General features: G+C 59.6%; 1 protein-coding gene across 9 annotated transcripts in view; it reads left to right on the top strand.

Moving 5' to 3' along the window:
- RYR1 (ryanodine receptor 1) overlaps window positions 1–20,072 on the top strand; it is a 99,599-nt gene that overhangs the window by 73,757 nt on the left and 5,770 nt on the right. For 3 of the 9 annotated variants that reach the window (XM_075122345.1, XM_075122342.1, XM_075122346.1), the window contains 14 exons: window positions 68–147; window positions 763–839; window positions 1,290–1,363; window positions 2,287–2,304; window positions 9,347–9,427; window positions 10,010–10,098; window positions 10,341–10,469; window positions 10,912–11,016; window positions 16,650–16,731; window positions 17,080–18,389; window positions 18,668–18,738; window positions 19,044–19,221; window positions 19,332–19,418; window positions 19,735–19,974. In XM_075122345.1, the coding sequence (XP_074978446.1) occupies window positions 68–147; window positions 763–839; window positions 1,290–1,363; window positions 2,287–2,304; window positions 9,347–9,427; window positions 10,010–10,098; window positions 10,341–10,469; window positions 10,912–11,016; window positions 16,650–16,731; window positions 17,080–18,389; window positions 18,668–18,738; window positions 19,044–19,221; window positions 19,332–19,418; window positions 19,735–19,974 (2,621 nt within the window). Of the gene's footprint in view, window positions 1–67; window positions 148–762; window positions 840–1,289; window positions 1,364–2,286; window positions 2,305–9,346; window positions 9,428–10,009; window positions 10,099–10,340; window positions 10,470–10,911; window positions 11,017–13,763; window positions 13,794–14,211; window positions 15,857–15,952; window positions 15,983–16,649; window positions 16,732–17,079; window positions 18,390–18,667; window positions 18,739–19,043; window positions 19,222–19,331; window positions 19,419–19,734; window positions 19,975–20,072 lie in introns of those variants that run through there. The other 6 variants (XM_075122341.1, XM_075122339.1, XM_075122344.1 and 3 more) reach the window with 4 other exon arrangements.

Here is a 20,072-nt window from a genome sequence, read left to right on the forward strand (position 1 = left end):
AGGCTGGCAGGTTGGGGGGTGAGCCACATGCCAGGCTGGTAACCAGCATTGCCTTGGTTGTCGGCAGGGGAGCCAGGTGCCATGGTGTCCTCCACACTCAAGCTGGGCATCTCCATCCTAAACGGAGGCAACATGGAAGTGCAGCAGGTACGGCCATGCTGGCGTCGCTCCAGGGCCAGGCCCCCAGCACTTTACTCAGACCTTACACAGGCAAAGCTCCCGCTGAGCCCGGGAGTAACAGCTGAGTGAAGGTCGAGCAGCACGGCCACGTGTTGAGTAACCGGCCAGTCACGTCCAAGTAACACGTTCGTAACTACTGAGTAACAGGTGAAGGAGTGTGGGGTAAAGAGGGCTTATCCCCTCAGTAACAAGTATGCAGTGAGTAACAGCTGAGTAATGAGTAAATGTGCACTGAGTAATGATGGAGAAGGTGCTGTGTAATGGCTGAATAACTATGGAGTACATGCTGAGTAACTAATGGGTACACGCTGAGTAATGAGGGAGGATGTGCAGGGAACAGCTGAGTAGCTAACAGGCATGAAGAGTAACAACGGAGGACGGGCTGAGTAACAAGGGAGGACGGGCTGAGTAACAGTTGAGTAACTAACAGGCATGCAGAGTAAAGAGGGAGGACAGGCCGAGTAACGGGCTGAGTAACGAGGGAGGACAGGCTGAGTAACAGCTGGGTAACTAATGGGTATGCAGAGTAACGAGGGAGTAGTTGCTGAGTCGCCTCTCAGGGCCGCTGTCTTTGTCCCACAGAAAATGCTGGACTACCTGAAGGAGAAGCGGGAGGTGGGTTTTTTCCATAGCGTGCAGGCCCTGATGCAGACCTGCAGGTGAGCGGGACCGTCCGTCGTGTGTCCCCTTCTGCCCCTCTGTCCCGGCCTCCATCCCTCCCTCCTCGCAGGCCGAGCTGGTCCCTGCCGACCTCCTTTTCCTTCCTGCGTCTGGCCCGTCTCCGTCTCTCCTTTTACCCCCCTTTGCTGCCAGCTGTTCCCCCTCCCTGCCCTGTTACTATGGGGAGCCAGCCGTGGAGGGACCCCCAGGGAAATCGATCCCCTTTGCCCAGAGTGGCATTGCATGGCCCTGCTTCCCAGCCCCCAGCATGCCGGGGCGAGCACCCATCGGCCCCCCACTCCATACCCCCGGGGGGAGGGGGCTTGGCTGTGTTAGGCTGTGGGCCCTTCCCCCAACGTGCACTGGGGGGGTGGAGGGTTGATATTGATGGCAGGGTCACCCCACTTCCCTCCCCCCCGGCCTCTCCTGACCCCCATTTCTCCCTGCAGTGTCCTGGACCTCAACGCCTTCGAGCGGCAGAACAAGGCCGAGGGACTAGGCATGGTGACTGAGGAAGGAACAAGTGAGTCCACGCGGCCCCCACCCCCGTCACCCTGGCTGCTGCCCCCAGACCCTGCAGATCGCTGCCCCATGTCTCAGCCCCAGCCCAGACCGCCCCCCCCAACATCTCAGCCCCAGTCCAGCAGATCTCTGCCCCCCGCCCTCTTGACCAGGGTGCCGGGATGCTGCCACAGCAAGTGAGTGATGGCCTTGGGGGATCTCAGGCCCCAATCCCAGCAGCCCCTGGGGCAGGGTCACTCACGCAAATGAAGCACCTAGCAGCCAGTGCTGGGACTGTGGCCGCTGGAGCCTCTGAGCTAACAGGCCTGACTCTGAGCCGGGGAGTTTGGATCCGCAGGTCCAGGGTTCGATCCCTTCTCAGGGTGGGCAGTGGGGGCTGGGAGGGCAGGCTCCGGGGGCACTGCCCAGCGAAGGGGGGATGTCTAGGGCAGGTTATGGGCGGGACAGTGAGATGAGTCAGGGCCGCCCTGCCCCCACGGGAATTCCTGGGGGGGGAGCTGATCCTGCAGCGGCTGCTGGGAAGGGCTGCATCAACCGGTCTCACGGGACCGGGCCCATCTAGCCCGGCCTCCCGTCTCCATTGGAGGAACCCTGCAGATCAGAGCTGATGGGACACCAGGGCCCCCTCCCCCTCCTTCCGCCGCGGCCCCTCCCCGCCCTCGGTTTGTGTTCACAGCTGCCGTGTGGTTGCGGGCTCCCCCACCCCCCCAGAGTGAGGCGCTGCTATTAATCCGGATTGTAATAACGCCCCCTTGCCCCGCCCAGGGCGGCTCTGACTCCGCATTAATGGCGTTAATCTGGTTTTAATCATCTCCTTTTCCTTTGTGCTGTGACGTGTTGCGCTCACCTCCTCTCTCCTCCCCTTCTCTTCCTCTTCCCCCCCCTTCCCCGCTCCCCCCATCCCCCTCTCACCGGCGCCCCCAGTCATCCGTCGGGAAAATGGTAAATAACCTGCTTCTGTGGTGGTTTCTTTTTCCGGGCATTTTCTTGGTCTGTTTTCTAACCCGGCGGGCTTGTTCCAATGCCAATGGCTGATCAGAACCCCCTGCCCCCCAACATGAGCCCTGCCCAACCTTTGCGGGGTGGGAAGTCACCAGCAGGTGTGTTGTGGCCGGCGGGGGAGGGGCAGCTCCGTCTTATTGTTATTGTAGGGTCGCTTGTGAGTGCCAGTCTGCCTGTGCTGACGGGTTCATTGGAGGGAGCTGAGGCTGGCCTCATCGGTTTGTTATCTCAGGGTTGCTGGGCTGGGGGAGGAAGCACAAGCTAAGCATGTTGGTTTGTTATTGTAGGGTCTCTCAAGCACGGAGCTGTGCTCACGGGTTGTTGTGTTGCACGTGGGTGCTAGGCTGCTGTATTACCGCACGTCTCCTTGAGGTTACTTGGCCACACATGCTCACTTGTTATCCTGACGGGGGTCCTGTGTGCAGCTGGATTATGTACGTCAGCTTGTTATGGTAGGGTCGCTCCTTGCCGAGTCTGTGTTGCTCTCAGTCCAAGGGAGCAGCTGGAAACGCTGATTTCAATCAGTGCTGTGAATCAGGTTTTGCACTTGTACCTTTTAGTGATTTCCCTGCCGAGGGCTTGATTCCTGTCAGCTGGTGACCATTCGGCCGTGGCGATCGGCAGCAATATTGAGCCTTTTCACGACATTTGGGACTTCTTCTGCCGGTTAGGACAGTACACCCCAGCGACAGGCGTTTGTTGACCATTCGTGCTGCTTAAAGCTTGCCCAGAGTCAGAGTCTGGTCTGCCATTCTATGGTTGTGATTATTTCAGAGAAGGGCGAATGGCGCCTGTCTCGTTTGCTAGACTACGACTCAGTTTTTACGTATGATTTGCGTCAGGCCCTGTTTGGGTAGAAATGTTCAACTCAGTGACAATTGCGCAAAACCAGCGTTTGAATGAAAGCAAACGGGCTGGAAATGTTAAAAAATAAAAAGTTTATTGGGCAGCGTTTTGCAGTGAAAACTAGCTGATCTATTCAACAAAGGAAGCATCTGTGGCTAGCGAAATGTAGTAGCTGTTTCTGGTTACCATGGCCTTCAGGATTGAAGAACTAGTAGATCTCGTCCTCTCCAAGACTGGAAACTGTCTCCCAGTCGGTCGCTGAACTTTGGGTGGCCTGGCCAGTGAATTGAACTAGTTGAATAAACGGACACGGCTAAAATATTCTCTCTGCCCTTCCCCAAGTCGTCTTAGCCCATCGGCAAACTCTGGTTCTTGGGGCTCAGCTGGGGACTTGCACATGTTCAATGCTACGACTTGCTGGGAAATTTGGCAGCAGATATGGATGGGCTGAATCTTCGTTTCTGTATTTGGGTTAAAATGTTTTAACAGTTCATAAATTTAGGCTGTGACGTTGGTTCTCAGTTTCCAGTTTAATTTTAAATAGGTTTATTGTTAAAAAATAAACCTGCATTTAATTTAAATGTTTAAAAAAATCTGATTTAAATTTTAAAGTACCCTCTGATTTTATTTTATTTTTTATTTAACAATCAAGGTTATCCACTCTGTTGCACATGCTGGTTTGTTATGCTGGGCAAACCCAGCAGGAGGTACTGGTTTGTTATAGTAGGGTGTCCCAGAGAAGGTTGGTTTGTTACGGTAGGGTCTCCCGTAGTGGGGGGGCTGGTTTGTTATGGTGGGCAGACCCAGCAGGGGGTGCTGGTTTGTTACGGTAGGGTCTTCTGGGGGGCTGGTTTGTTATGGTAGGGTCTCCCAGTTGTGGGGGGGCTGGTTTGTTGTGGTGGGCAGACCCAGCCGGGGAGCTGCGGTGGTCGCTATGCCGTGCCGTCTCCCCCCTCCCCAGGGTGTGTCAGGCCCGGGGGTTCTGATCAGCCTTGCGGGGGAGGCGGGGGTGTTTCCGTGGCTCCACGTGGCATGTCCTGCAGCTTAGGCCCTGCCCCCAGCAGCCTGGAACCGGCCTCTCCCGATCTGCACTGAGTACTAACCGCACCCTTTGCCCCGGCCCCCCATGCTGGAACCGGGGTGCTCCGGTGCCCTCGCCATGAGCCACGTTCCCCGCTCTCGTCAGGGACTCGCCCGCCCCGCCTGATACCCTGTCATGGACCCCTCCGCCTCCCCCAGCCCTCCCGGTCTCTTGGGGCTACGAGCGTGGGCAGGGCTGAGCGACCCTCTTATTGACCAGATTCCCTAGCCAGCTCAACAGCGGGCTACACCCCTGAGTAGTCACAACGTGGCATCTTTGTGTTACCGATGTGGCGTCTTTGTAGCCTCTGAACTGGTGAGGAGCAATGTGCCGTCTCTGTAGTAACACTAGTGTCTGTCTTCTTCGGGTGCGTGTTCCTGTCCATTCCAATCAGCTGTGCGCGTGCCGTGAGTACACCGGCTGGAAGATTTTCCCCCTAGCAGTGTCCGCAGGGTTGGCCTGGGTGCCCCTGGGAGTCGCGCCTTCATGGCACCCAATATGGGACCCTGCTGACCCGCCACCCGCTCAGTTCCTTCTTGCCGCCTGCTTTCCAGTATCTAGCCTAGTGTACATAGTTATAGTGATTGCAGTTAGCGCAATAGTTATGGTTAGTGTAGATTTCTTATAAGTTTCATTTGGGAGACCGCTGGATGCTCCACATGGTGAGAAAGGGGATATTCACTCAAATTCTCAGTCCTCCTGCCCTTCCACCCCCCTTCCCCGTCCCTCTGCGGGGACTCCTCTCATGAGCAACTTCTTATCCAGGAGGAGCACTTGCTCCTCTCGCTAGGAGCAGGGGAAGAAGTTCCTCAGGGCTATAGGGGCAGGAGCTTTTCTTCCTGGTATTTCATAATACTGAAAGCCAAAGCCGGCCTCAGGCCCATCCTGGACCTGCGAGAACTCAACAAATTCATCAAGACACTCAAGTTCCACGTGGTCTCCTTGGCCTCCATCATCCTGACATTGGCTCCAGGGGACTGGTATGCTGCCCTCGACTTGAAGGACATGTACTTTCATATAGTGATTACCCCGTCCCACAGAAAATATCTCAGATTTGTGGTGCGCAGCAACCACTACCGGTTCACAGTCCTCCCGTTCGGCCTGTCAGCGCCAGGTACAAGTGTTCCCCTACCTCAACGACTGGCTGATCAAGGGCCGCTTCCGGGCCTTAGTAGAGGTGCAAGTCAAATTCATCAGGGCAACGTTCGATGGGTCCGTCGGGTCGGCCTGGGTGCCCCTTGGAGTCATGCCTTCATGGCACCCAATATGGGACCCTGCCAACCCGGCACCCTCTCAGTTCCTTCTCGCCAGCTGCTCCGACAGAGGGGTAAGAGGGTGAGTATTGGGCTGGACATGAACAAAACATCTGGAATAACAACAGTTACGAGAAAGCGAGTAACCGTTTTTTCTTCTTCGAGTGCTTGTTCCTGTCCATTCCAGTCAGGTGACTCACAAGCCAAGTTCAGGGGGCGGGGGCGGAGTTGTCCACTGATTGGAGCACGGCTCATCTGAAGGCCGCCTCGTCTTGGGCCTGCTGGGTGATTGCATAGTGTGCGGTGAAACTGTATAGAGGAGCACGTCACTGCTCTGCAAATTTCCCGGGTAGGAATGTCTGCCAGGAACGCTGTTGAAGAGGCAGGTTCTAGCACTCAAGTCTGCAGGACGTGACCCATGACTAAATCCGCTGAGAAGAGACGGGAAGACCTTTCATTTTGTCCGCCACAGCCACGAATAACTGGACGGGCTTTCGGAATGGCTTTGTTCTCTCGATGTAGAAGGCTAATGCTCTGCGGACATCCAATGAGTGAAGTCTCTGCTCCCTGCCACTCGAGTGCGGCTTACGATAGAACACGGGGAGGAAGGTGTCCGGGTTGATGTGAAAATGGGAGACAACCTTCAGGAGGAAAGCCAGGTGAGGCCTGAGCTGAACCTTGTCCTTACAGAACAACGAGAGGGTTGGCTGGGGGCCGGCAAAGGGAACCCCTGCACACACCACCTGTGGGTCGAGCCACCACAGAAGGGAGTCGAGCACAAGGCGAGGCAGAGTCCCGACCCAGTCCAAACTGTCCCGAACCGGCCGATACACCGAGCGGCCGCAGTCCTGAGCCTGGTGTGTTGCACCACATAGGTACACGTGGCCATGTGTCCCAGAAGTCTTAGGCCATTTCGTGCCGTGGTGGCGGGACACTACCTGAGACTCCGAACGATGTCGCCCATGGCCCAGATTCCAGCAGGTACGCCCTGGCCTGGGTTGCGTCCAGCAACATGCCTATAAACTCTACCTGGTGAACAGGGGACAGAGTGGACTTCCGCATGTTCAGGAGAAGGCTCAGTGCGTCGAACGTTGCCCTGATGAATTTGACTTGCGCCTCTACCGGGGCCCAGAAGTGGCCTTTGATCAGCCAGTCGTTGAGGTACGGGAACACTTGTACCTAGCGCCACGAAAAATCTTGCTAGGGGAAAAATCTTCCGGCTGTCATGTACGCAATGTGTGCACATAGCTGATTGCAATGGACACGAACAACACATCTCGAAGAACAATAGTTATGAGAAGGCGAGTAACCGTTCTTTGTAGCAGCACCATAGTAGTGATGTAGAAACTTATAAACAAACTTATACAAACTTTGTACGAACCTATAGAAACTTTGGCTTCACTTTCTAGTAAGGCTGTGGTGTCTTTGGGGTGTCAATGAGATTGAATGTTCACAGTACTGTGGTGTCTTTCTAGAAATTATGACATCTCTGTAGTATCTTTGTAGTAACAATATGGTGTCTGTAGTAACAATAGAGTAATATCTTCATAGGACCTTCGTGGTGGTTTTGTAATAGCTATATGGTGCTTTTGTAGTCTGTTTGGAGTATCAGTGTGGTGTCCTTGGAGTAACAATGTAAGAGTATTTTCATAATATCTTTGTGGTAGTATCTTCAGAGCATCTATGTAGTTACAATATAGTAACAACCCTTTCAGCATCTCTGTACTAATATTGTAATAGTAACTTTGTAGTATCTTTGTCTTAACCGTGGGGTCATGACTTTGTAGTATCTATGTGGTCACAGTGTGGTAGTATCTGAGTAGTAACAATGTAGTTCTTTTGTTTCTATTCTAATAGTGTGGTAACCATATGCAAGTATCTGTGTAGTAACAATGTAGTAGCGTCTTTTCAGTATCTGTGTAGTAACAGTATGGTAGTATCTGTGTAGTAACAAAGTAGTAGCATTTGCAGTATCTTGTGCAATAATATTGCGGTATGTCTGTGTGGTGACTTCAGTAAGTGGTGGTTTTGGGGTCGTAACTGTCACACACACACACACTAGCGTCTCTCTAAACAGCGAAGCAACAGACACAATTGGGGACAAATCTCCCTAGCTACCTCGGCTTGGGTGAGATGACCTGTGGTGACCTCTTCCTGCCCTGCTCCCTGCCCCCTGCCCCCCGCCCCCCAGCACCATGATCCCCAGTGATCAGGGGAGAGGAAGGGGGAGTCGACAGTGGGGAGAATCCCAGCTGCAAAGGGGAGGAAATGACTTCATGAACCGTGGAAAAGGGGCTGGTCATTGATGCCGCGTGGGACGATACGAATGCGCCTGGGGGCCAGGCACACAGCCCCTGCCCCCAATGCAATTCATACCAGCGTTAATGCCCAGTGCCCCAGTATGGTTGGTGTGACTGACCCTCTGCCCTTTGCCACTAATCCTGGTAACCAGCCAGGAGATGTGACAGACGTTACTCAGACACCCCCCAGCATTAATCCTGTGTTACTCTGACTTGACTCTCGCAATATTCCTGTGTTTATTCCCACATTACTCAGACATTACTCCTCCATTACTGGACTTCCCCTGTGTTATTACAGCAGCGCTCTGATTTTACTCCTAGTTACTCTGAGGTTACTCCTAGTTACCCTGACTTTACTCCTAGTTACTCATAGACTCTTAGATATTAAGGTCAGAAGGGACCAATATGACCCTCTAGTCTGACCTCCTGCACAACGCAGGCCACAGAATCTCACCCACCCACTCCTGCAATAAACCTCTCACCGATGTCTGAGCTATTGAAGTCCTCAAATCATGGTTTAAAGACTTAGAGTTACTCTAGTTACTCTGACTTTACTCCTCGTTATCCTGACTTTGTGCCTACATTACTCAGATTTTACTCTTGCAAAACTCCCACCTGTCTCTTTGCCTGAGTTCAGATGTCAGGATTTGGCCCCAACAGAATTATTTAAATAAATACCCCATGGCTCCCCAGTAAACCAGCCAGTAATGTTAATAATAGTCCCTCTCCCCCAATACCCTCCCCTCTTCCCTCTGAATTCTCTTTATCCCCCCCGCAACTGCCCGCTGCATTGGCCAGGAAGGGACCCTGCTGGGACCAGCTCTGCTGGCACCAGGATGTTGGGGGCGACGATATTGTTCTCCAGCGGGTAACAAGAAACAATATCCCACCCACCCCATCCGCCACAGGCGACAACTCAAAGGAGCCCTGCGGGTCCCTAATGAGACGCATGCTGTCTGAACCCACTAACCTGAGCTGAATCCTGCAGGCCTTGCTCGGGCTCAACTACCGTGGGAACCAATGGGGTAGATCCTGAGCTCCTTACTCAGGGGTTACTCCCTACTTACTCATGGTGGGGGTTACTCCCTACTTACTCAGGGATTACTACCTCTTTACTGAGGGATTACTCCCTCCCTATTCAGGGTTTACTCCATCCTTACTCAGGGTGGAGGTTACTTGCTCTTTACTCAGGGTAGGGGTTACTCACTTCTTACTCAGGATTTACTCCGTCCTTACTCAGGGTGGAGGTTACTTGCTCCTTACTCAGGGTGAGGGTTACTCCCTCTTATGACCTCAGAGTGTTAAGCCCTGAGCAAGGCCTTCCAGGTGGTGCCCCCTTGTGCTGTGTCCCAGAGTGTGGGCTGCCTGGCCGCCACTGGCCCCTCTCCCCAGGCCCCCTGCACGCGCTGACCCCTGTGGTACCACACCCAGGGCCCCTCGCCCGGTCGCGGCTGCTAATGTTGGCCAGTTCTCTCTCTCCCCCTCCCCGTGCCCCGCTCTAGGAGAGAAGGTGATGGCAGACAACGAGTTCACGCAGGATCTCTTCCGGCTCCTGCAGCTCCTGTGTGAGGGCCACAACAACGGTACGGCCGCCTCGGCTTGGGGGCCCTGCGAAGCCCAGAGACTGAGGGGGAGGCGCGGCTCCTCTGGGGCGGGGAACGTGAGGGCGATGGGGGGGTTGTGAATGAAGGGGGTTGCAGCTGCCTGGCTGGGTACTCTGTGGGTAGCGGGGCAGGAGGGTGGGTGCTGGGGGAGTGTGGGGCGGGCTCCTGGGTGGGCGCATGGATGGGTAGGGCAGGTCGATGGGGGATGGGAAGCCAGGGATGGATGAAGAGGCAGGCGGAGGGTGGGCCCTGCAGAAGGGTACATGAATGGGGGGCATTGTGGGTGGGTACCTGGGTCGATGGGTGGGTGGGTAGTGGGCGCTATGGATTGTGGGAGGTGGGCGCTGCAGGTGAGGGGCAGAGGGTGGGGGGGTGGGCTGGAGAGACCCACGCAGGACCAAGGCATTGTGGGTGGGGAACAAAGCCCCCGGCCGCTGCCCACGCGCCGCCTGGCACAGCTCTTCCTGCACGTCCCAGCGCCCCCCCGCGCCAAGGGGTCTGGGCAGCGCTTGGCAGTGGGTCGGTGAGGGGGCCTGACCCGGCGTCTCCCCCCCGCCGCAGATTTCCAGAACTACCTGCGCACGCAGACGGGGAACACGACCACCGTCAACATCATCATCTGCACTGTGGACTATCTGCTGCGGCTGCAGGTCAGCGCCCCCCACCCCCCGCCCCTCCAGCTGCCCCTCACCAGTGGGCACCGGCCCCCGGAGACCCCTCCCCGCCAGGCAGCCGGCCCCTGCAGCCTTCCCCCCGCAGCCGGCCCATGGCACAGACCGCTCGGGTGTGGGGGGCGGTACCCACTCAGCCCGCCGGCCCCGCAGCCAATGGGGGGCAGAGGGCTGAGCCCCGGGATCAGCACTAACCCCCCTTCTCCCTCCCCCCCTCCCAGGAATCCATCAGCGATTTCTACTGGTACTACTCGGGCAAGGACGTCATCGACGAGCAGGGCAAACGTAACTTCTCCAAGGCCATGGCCGTGGCCAAGCAGGTGTTCAACAGCCTGACGGAGTACATCCAGGTACGGCCCGGGCCCTGCCCCACAGTACATCCAGGTACGGCCCAGGCCCTGCCCCCTGGCACTGCCCCACAGTACATCCAGGTACGGCCCGGGCCCTGCCCCCTGGCACTGCCCCTTGGTGCTGCCCCCCGGCGCTGCCCCACAGCACATCCAGGTACGGTGCCCGGGCCCTGCCCCAGGGCGCTGATCCCCAGTACAGCCAGGTACGGCTGCATCTGCACCCTGCCCACTCCCATTCTCCGCGCCAGCAAGGAAATAAATAGATGCCACTGTGATGTGGGGGCGGGAGGGGTGAAGATGACCCCTATATAACCAGCTCCACGCCCCACCCCAGAGGCGGCTGCATCTCCGCGCCGGGCGAGGGTCCCCGTGGGCAGTTCGTGCAGGTTTGGCCAGTGAGGCGCTGGTCGTTGCTGCTGCTGACTCTTTCTCTCTCCCGCAGGGCCCATGCACGGGCAACCAGCAGAGCCTGGCCCACAGCAGGCTGTGGGACGCCGTGGTCGGCTTCCTCCACGTCTTTGCCCACATGATGATGAAGCTGGCTCAGGTAACCGCAGCTGCCAGCGCGGGGCACGGGCGGGTAGGGGGCAGGCTGGGGGGGGGACACGTGGTGGGGCGTCTGTCTCCCCCGCAATGGGTCGCCCGGCTGCTCAGGACTCGCCGGGCTCGGGAGCTAGGGACACGCGTTCAGTGGCCAATCGCAGACGTGCCATCACCAGTCTCCAAGGCCCTCGGTCGCCGCCCTGACCCGTTCGGTAGCCAGCTGCTCCAGGTCAATTTCCGCCGCCTGGAAGGAGGGACCCTCCGGCCGGGGCAGCTCCCGCGAGCGTTCGTGTCTAGTGGGCATGTCCGCTGGGGCTGGGCCCCCCGCATGGGTCCCAGTCCGGGGCTGGGGACCCCCCTGCCAGTTCTGATCTGGGGCTGGGCCCCTCCGCCGGTTCTGATCCAAGGCTTCCCTCCCCCCATTGCTGATTCTGCTCCGCCCCCCACCCGGCCCCGGCTCCGCCCCGCTGGTTCCGATCCGGCTGCGGGGGGTGGGAATGGAGACCAGAAAGAAGGATTTGGAGTTCAGTTGAAGTGCCGCCCAATCTTAACCCCTCCTCCCACACAGTAAGTCTCATAGTTGCCGAGTTGGGGGGAGTGACTTTGACCCCTTTAATTGCCGCACTAACCCAGATCGCTCTGTGCCCTGCCTGTCCTCCCCTCCCCCGATCCGTGCCCTCCCCCCCCCCGAGCCATGGCAGCAGCTTTGGGTGTTCTCTGACCGACCCATTTTTGTATTTCCCTGTCTCGCCTTCCTTTGTGGGTCACGCCCCGGTCAGCGCCCCAGGACGCCCAGCAGAGCGGGGCCCACAGGGTTGGCACCCCCTTGCCCCCTCTGGGCCAGGCAGGGGTAGGGCCCCCCATGCAGCCCTGTCAAAGGGAGGTCCCGGGCCCAGCGCTGCCGCGGGGCAAAGTGTGACATGAATGAGGGGAAGGGGGGGAAGGATCCAGGGGTGGGGGTGTGTGAGCAAGCAGGACTCTTGTCCATCCATCTGTCCATCCACCCAGCCCTTCATCCATCCACCCATCCATTCATCCATCCACCTACACCCCCATCTATCCATCCTATCCGTCTATCCAGCCCTTCATCCATCCATCCGTCTATTCATCCATCCATCATTCCATCCGTCCATCTACCCAGCCCCCACCCGTCCATCCATCCATCCATCTCTTCATCCATCATCCTCCCATGCATCCATCCATCCATCCTCCTACACCCCCATCTATCCATCCTATCCGTCTATCCAGCCCTTCATCCATCCATCCGTCTATTCATCCATCCATCATTCCATCCGTTCATCTACCCAGCCCCCACCCGTCTGTCCATCCATCCATCCATCCATCCATCCATCTCTTCATCCATCATCCTCCCATGCATCCATCCATCCATCCTCCTACACCCCCATCTATCCATCCGTCTATTCATCCATCCATCATTCCATCCATCCACCTACCCAGCCCCCACCCATCCATCCATCCATCCTCCCATCCATCCATCCATCCTCCTACACCCACATCCACCAACCCACCCAGCCCTTATCCACCTGTCAACGGAGTCACTGGGTCAGTACTATGGAGCTACTCCGTACGAAGCCAGCCAGGACTCTGGGGGAGCCTCCTGTCTCTGAGCGTCCGTGTCCAGGGCAAGAAGCTCCCACAGCTTCGACCTTCCTGAATCTGACCTCGGAGCATTCAGCATCCCCTTCCTGACCGTGCGCTTCCCGCAGTGAGTCCGCCCAGGCGGGGATCCTGGGGAAACCAGAGGGCCCTGCCCCCCAACTCCACAGGCCGACGTGACTCTTAGCCAGCCAAGAAAACAGAAGTTTTATTAGTCAAGAGGAACAGAGCGTAGGGCAGAGCTTGTTAGCACAGAAATCAGTGACTTTCAGCCAAGTCCATCTTGGGGGGAGGGGAGCCCGGAGCCAGGCCTCTGGCCCTCCCCCTGCACCCCAAGCCAGCCCCGACTGACTCGCTTCCAGCTGCCTGGCCCCTGCCCTGCCCGTTGCTCCTCCTCTGGCCTTTGTCTCGCTTCCCGGGCCAGAGTCTCCTGGGTCTCAGGTTATGAAGGGGCGGCCAGAGCATCCCTGCAGGCAGCTGGAGCAGCCCCCGCAAAGGGTACACACAGCGTCCATGCAAACCAGTAAGACTTGCATGCAACATAACAAGGGAAAATCCCCACTTTGTCACAGCACCCTTTACTCTTCACCCATCTACCCGCCCACCTCTCCATCCTTCCTTCCATCCTGCTTGTCCTCACGTCCATGAGACCAGAATCTCTGCCCCTCACGGAAAATAGATTCACATACAATTTTGAGTGATGCATTCCAGTGGTTAGAGCAGTGGGGCCAGGAGTCAGGACTCCTGGGTTCTATCCCCAGCTCTGGGAGGGAAGTGAGGTCTAGTGGTTAGAGCGGGGGGGGGCGGCTGAGAGCCAGGACTCCTGGGTTCTATCCCCAGCTCTGGGAGGGAAGTGAGGTCTAGTGGTTAGAGCAGGGGTTGCCAGGAGCTGGGACTCCTGGTTGTAAGTGTGTCTGCACTCCAGACTCCCCTTAGCTCAGACCTTTCCCTGCTGCTCTGTAGACTCCATTAGTTCTGGAAACCCCAGCCCCTGTTGCTGCCCCCTCCTGCCAGGCCCAGCTCAAGGGTTGTGGGGCGGGACCCCCTGCCAGCCCAGGCAATAAAGGAAGGGGCCAGACATACAAAAATGCTCTTAAAAATGCTGAATAAAATTTTTATTCTGATGTGTGACAGATGAGCCAGCCGGCCGGACTCCGAAATGGCGTAAGAACCTGTGTGTGGCACGCGCCATCTCACGCCCGCGCTCGCCCCGCTCCGCCGCCCACCTTGTCTGCTCCTCTCCTCCCCTCGGGCTCCAGCTCTGTGCCCAGTCTGATCCTCCAGCCTTTTCCCTGGCCCCCTTCCTTGTTCTCCCTTCCCTTCCTTCTTCCCGCTCCCACCCAGGCCAGACCAAGCTAACAGCACCGGCCCAGTGCCACAGACAGCCCCCCCCAGCTTGATACTCACCATGCCTGCCAGCTCCCCCCAGCTCCCCAGGCCCGAGCCCCGTAACTAAGGCCCTCAGAAAGCCGTTTGATTTGGCAGGATTTGGGGATTTATTATTTTCTGATTTCGTTTTTTTCCATTTTTGTCAAAAATTAATTCCATCTTGATGGGTTTTTTTTTTTTTAAATCCGAACAGCTTGGTCCATTGACAGCAATTAGGGAGCCTTACGATAAAGGCGTAAAATCGGTCGGAATTGGAGGGCGACGGGAAACCCTGATTTTACAAAAAATAAATCGTACGATTGAAACGAGACCTCCTGCCGCTCCGCAGCGCAGGTGACGGTGACCCCGTTCCCGATCCCGTTCTGCAGGAGCGCTCGGGAATATGGCCACACCGATGTTGCTGAATAGTAACACTGTGTGTGTGTGTATTGGGGGAGTGTGTGAGGTTGGGGGACACCCCGACTTCAGCCTCTCCCCCCAGCTCTGCATGGCCCAATAGATCAGGGGGCCCCGATCCGGAGCAGCTTGTCTATCTTAAGTGTGGCTGCAGGTAGCTCAGCCGTGCAGCCCCCCTGCCTGCCCCGGGGGTCCCAGCACCAGGGAGAGCTGGGCTCCGCGACTCCAGGGGGCTTTCATAGGGCCCCACATAACGATGTCCCTCCAGAGTCCCAGGTGGCCCCACCCCCACCTACTGCTTTCGAACCCAGTGCGGGCAGAGGGGTCTGACCCCCGTGGGTTATCCCACCCTGAGTCCCTGATCTAGGGTGGGTGGCCCATAGCTGAATGGGGGGGGTGTCCCCTGGTCACACTCCCGCAGCTGGGGGGCGGGGCATAGGTGCCAGCTCATGGGATTTTCCTGGTGGGAGCAAGGTCCCGCCCTTCCTGGGCATGGGTGAGGCTACAGTTGCATAGGTACTGTAATCCCTCTAGGAGAGCAAGGGGGGAAATAGCCCCCTTCCCGAGCCCGGGGGGGGTGCCTGGGCGCCTCCCAAAAAAGTGCAGGGGGTTGGTCTGGCCTGGGTCCCCCCCCATCTGGCACATCTCCTGCCCCTCCGTGGAACAATCTCCCCCCGCTCCTCCATCCCCCCCGGCATCTGGGCAAGGAGGCTGGCGCCGTGCTTGGCTGGTGCTTCTGTTTGCTCTGAGCTCTGGCGGGAGGTCCCGTGTTCTGGTGGTGATCTCTAGCGGGTGCTGATGGGGGATGGCGGCGGCCGGACTGGCTGTGCCCCCCCTCTCCCCCGCGTGCACCAGGAAAAGGGCCTCCGCTCCAGGAGCGTGGGGCCGGTGCGGGGGTGGGAACCCCACCCCCTCGGAGCGGCCCGACGCGCATCACCAGGCGTGCGCACGCCGTCGCACGCACGTGTGCACACCATCGCACGCACGTGCGCACCCAGTCCCGCAGGCCAGTGCACGCCAACGTAGAACATGATTCGACAGGGCCACGCATCGCACAGGCCGCTGACCTGAGCACCCGAGATCTCGTGCGAACGCACACGTGGGCTCACACCTGCACCTACGCACAAGATCTTGCGCACGCGCCTCGGATCACATGCACAAGAGCGCGTGTGCAAGGTCTTGTTCACACGCAAGGACGCGCCGCAGGAGATCGCGTGCCCACACGATCACACGCCTGGGAGCTTGCACGTACATGTGAGCTCTCGCACACCCACATGTGCGCACGCACAAGGGGGACATGCATGCAATCCCATGCACGAGGGCTTGCGCACTTGTTCCTCCCTGGGGCCGAAGTGGGGGGCGATCTCCCCTGCCCGTATCCGCGTGGTCGTTTGGGTTGGAGGGGGTGGATCTCTGCACCCTGTCTTGGCTCCCCACCCTAGAGCAAGCTGCGGGGGGGGGGGGCTGGGGACTCCCTGCAGGTGCCTTGGGGGGGGGTTTCCACACCCAAACTCTCTCTTTGTTGCGCTGCCCGTGAGGACCATTTCCGGAGCAGGCTGTACCCCGAGGTAAGAGGGGGAGGGGTGAGGCTCCCCCTCCCCCGCATAGCCCCAGCCTGTCGGGAGGCTAGCCGGGAGCCGATGGGGTATCTCTGTGTCTACACTGCCAGGCCCAGGGGAAGGGGCCGGAGGGGGAGACCCTGCCCGGGGCGGGGTAGAAAGGTCCCTCGCCAGTGTGTGGTTCTGTCCCGACCAGGCATCAGGCCACAGCCCCAGCTGGCATGGTGCAGGGCGGCTTCAGCTGGGGTGGGCCCAGCCCGCCTGGGCGCGTCGTAGCAGGCAGGGGTTCGGCGAGTCGGATGCTCCAAAGTCCCCGGCGCTTGGGCCTGGGGAGCGAGAGTCTGGGCAGCCCTGGGCACTGCCAGGCCCCGGGAGAGGCTCACGGCGCCCAGGCTGGGGTCACGGGTCTGGCTGGGGTCTGAGTTCGGGGCATATCCCTGGTCTCCCCTCGGCCCGTAGCGCAGGGGGGCTGGGACCCCGATCCTGCTGAGTCAGGGAGCGTGGCTTGCAGCTTCCAGCCAGACACACTGATGAGGGGAAAGGGCCATGCGAGGGTGGGGGTGTGAGTATGTGCAGGGGGGGCCGTGCGAGGGCAGGGGCGTGCATATGTGTGGGGGAGCCATGCTGGCACGGCGGGAATCTTGCACGTCTCACGTCGCTCCCCATGTCTCCTTAGGACTCCAGCCAGATCGGGCTGCTGAAGGAGCTGCTGGACCTGCAGAAGGACATGGTGGTGATGCTGTTGTCCCTGCTGGAGGGTGAGGGGCACTGGGCCAGGGCTCGAGATCCCCCAGTGTGAGCTGCTTCCCCCACCCCAGCCGGGCAGATGGCAGCGCCTCTCACTGGCCCAGCCTGGCACATGTGGGCACGGTTCAGGGCACCACAAACCCTGTCACTTGTCCTGGTCCCTCCTGCCTCTCCATCCTTTCCCCTCCCTCTGCCTTCCTTCCCCATGCCCGTCCGTCTGCATGCAAACGCCTCTGGCCATCCCCGTGTCTTTCTGTCTGTGCAGCCCCGTGCACACTCTTCTGTCTGGCCATCGCCCCGCATGCCCTTCTGGCTGGTTGTCCGTCCGCCTAACCCTCTCTCCCCCTGCCCCGGCCCAGGCAACGTGGTGAACGGCACCATTGCGCGGCAGATGGTGGACATGCTGGTGGAGTCGTCCAGCAACGTGGAGATGATCCTCAAGTTCTTTGACATGTTCCTGAAGCTGAAGGACATCGTGGCGTCAGACGCCTTCCTGGACTACATCACGGACCCGCGGGGGCTCATCTCCAAGAAGGACTTCCAGAAGGCCATGGACAGCCAGAAGCAATACACGCCCTCCGAGATCCAGTTCTTGCTCTCCTGCTCCGAGGCGGACGAGAACGAGATGATCGACTACGAAGAGTTCGCCAACCGCTTCCAAGAGCCGGCCAAGGACATCGGCTTCAACGTGGCGGTGTTGCTCACCAACCTCTCGGAGCACGTGCCCCACGACAGCCGGCTCAAGACCTTCCTGGAGCTGGCCGAGAGCATCCTCAACTACTTCCGGCCCTACCTGGGCCGCATTGAGATCATGGGGGCCAGCAAGCGCATCGAGCGCATCTACTTCGAGATCAGCGAGACCAACAAGGCCCAGTGGGAGATGCCCCAGGTCAAGGAGTCCAAGCGGCAGTTCATCTTCGACGTGGTCAACGAGGGCGGCGAGTCGGAGAAGATGGAGCTCTTCGTCAACTTCTGCGAGGACACCATCTTCGAGATGCAGATCGCGGCGCAGATCTCGGAGGAGGAAGCGGGGAAGGAGGAGGAGGAGGAGGAAGAGGGCGAAGGCGGGGAGGGGATTGAGGTGGAGAAGGCGGCCGGGGCTCCTCCGGAGGCGACCTCGGCTTTCGGGGAGTTCCTGGACGGGGTGCTGGACTTCTTCCGCCTGTTCACCTACCGCAACCTGCGTCGCCGGCTCCGCCGGCTGAAGAAGATGACGGTCAAGGAGCTGGCGGTGGGTGTGAGCTCCTGTGTCTACGCCGTCCTCCTGGGTGCGCTGCTCTTCTTCTCCGGCGTCCTCAAGGGAGTCTTGCTCCTCCTCTGGACCGTGCTCTTTGGCGGCGGGCTGGTGGAAGGTGCCAAGAAGCTCACGATGACCGAGCTGCTGGCCAGCATGCCCGACCCCACGCAGGACGAGGTCCACGGGGACCTGGGGCCGGCCGAGGACGGGCAGGAGACGGCCGAGGGTGGGGAGGCGGCCCAGTTCGTGGAGGACGGCAAGGAGGAGGCCCCCGACGAGGAGGAGGCCTTCAGGCTGGAGATGAAGAAGGACACCGGGCATTACCGAGCAACTGCCCCTGATGCCCCCGGGGGCCTAGGGGATATGGGGGACACCACGGCGGTGGAACCGCCCACCCCCGAGGGGACTCCCATCATCAAGAGGAAGCTGGGGGTATGTTGGGGGTTGGGGCAGGGCTGGCCTTTTGACAGCAGTCAGGGCTCCGGGGTGGGGTGGGGGTGTCTAGTGGTTAGAGCGGGTGGGGGCTGGGAGCCAGGACTCCTGGGTTCAATCCCTTACAGACAGGTTCCCGGCCCAGCTGGGCCAGCACTCAGGCCTGGTATCAGGTCTCCCGTCTCAGCCCCAGGGGAGGGCTGCTTCCCACATACCAGGGGACGCCCTTTCTCCCTGTCCGGGGTCCCTGATGCAGGGCCTGTTGTGTTACTCCTCAGCTGGAAGGGGAGGAGACCGAGCCGGAGCCGGAGAAGATCGAAGAACCCCCTGCGGAGGCTGAGAAGGCCGAGTGAGTGGGGTTGGTGGGGAGGGAGTGGGTCCTGGTGGGGGCAGGACCCCTTGGGGGGTGATCGGGCCTGCGGGGAGCGGCTCTCCTCAGAGCTCTGGGGCGGGGGTAGCTTAGGCCATTAGGGCAATGGTGGGGCAAGCCTGCCCCCCCGTCCCCTGCCAGTGTGCCCCCTGCCCCAGGGAGGGGGCTGCTACACAGGCTGGGGGGCAGTTTTGGGTGAGGGAAGGGGCAGGAGTTGAATACGTGAGGGTGGGGGCATGGATACCCCGCCTTGCCCACTGACCACTGCCCCCCCTCCCCCACAGCACGGAGAATGGGGAGAAGGTGGGGCTGGAGGAGCCAGCGGCCCCCCAGGAGCCGGCGGCCGAGGCCCCGAGGAAGCATCGGAGGAAGTCGGCCACCCCGCGGGAGCGCAAAGAGGAGCCGGCCAACGGCAGCTTGGAGTTCTGGGCCGAGCTGGAGATCCAGAGGGTCAAGTTCCTGGTACCGTGGGGCTGGGGGAGAGGGGGGAGTCAGGCCGTGGGGCAGGGAGGGGGAGGGGAGGGCTCCCCACTGGCCAGCCACGTCGGTGCTGACCCGCTCTGTCCTTCCAGAACTACCTGTCCCGGAACTTCTACAACCTGCGCTTCCTGGCCCTCTTCCTGGCCTTCGCCATCAACTTCATCCTCCTCTTCTACAAGGTCCGGGCGCCCGGGCCCTCGCCCGGCTCCGGGGCAGGAGGGGGGTCTACTGGTTAGAGCGGGGGGGGCTGGGAGCCAGGACTCCTGGGTTCTGGCCCCGGCTCTGGGAGGGGAGTGGGGTCCAGTGGTTAGAACGGGGGGGGGGGGCTGGGAGCCAGGACTCCTGGGTTCTATCCCCGGCTCTGGTAGGGGAGTGGGGTCTAGTGGTTAGAGCGGGGGGGGGGGCTGAGAGCCAGGATGCCTGTGTGTTGGGGGAGGGGTTGGAGGAGGTGTGGCTCCCCATCAGCCACGGCCCCACGCTGTCCCTGCCACGCAGGTGTCGGACTCCCCGCCCGGCAAGGAGGAGCTGGAGGACTCCGGCTTGCTGGAGGAGCTGGCGGGGGGCTCGGGCTTCGGGGCTAGTGGCGACGGGGCCGGGGAGGACGAGGAGGAGGACAGCGTGGTCTATTTCTTCCTGGAGGAGAGCACGGGCTACATGCAGCCCACGCTGCAGTTCCTGTCCATCACCCACACGCTGGTCGCCTTCCTCTGCATCATCGGCTACAACTGCCTCAAGGTGAGCCCTGGGGCCTCGCCCACCTGCCATGGGGCCACGCCCAGTTGCCTGCCATGGGGCCACGCCCACCAGCCATGGGGCCCTGCCCACTGGCCACA

This window comes from Caretta caretta, chromosome 23 (genome assembly GCF_965140235.1).
Source record: "Caretta caretta isolate rCarCar2 chromosome 23, rCarCar1.hap1, whole genome shotgun sequence".
NCBI classification, from domain to species: domain Eukaryota; kingdom Metazoa; phylum Chordata; order Testudines; family Cheloniidae; genus Caretta; species Caretta caretta.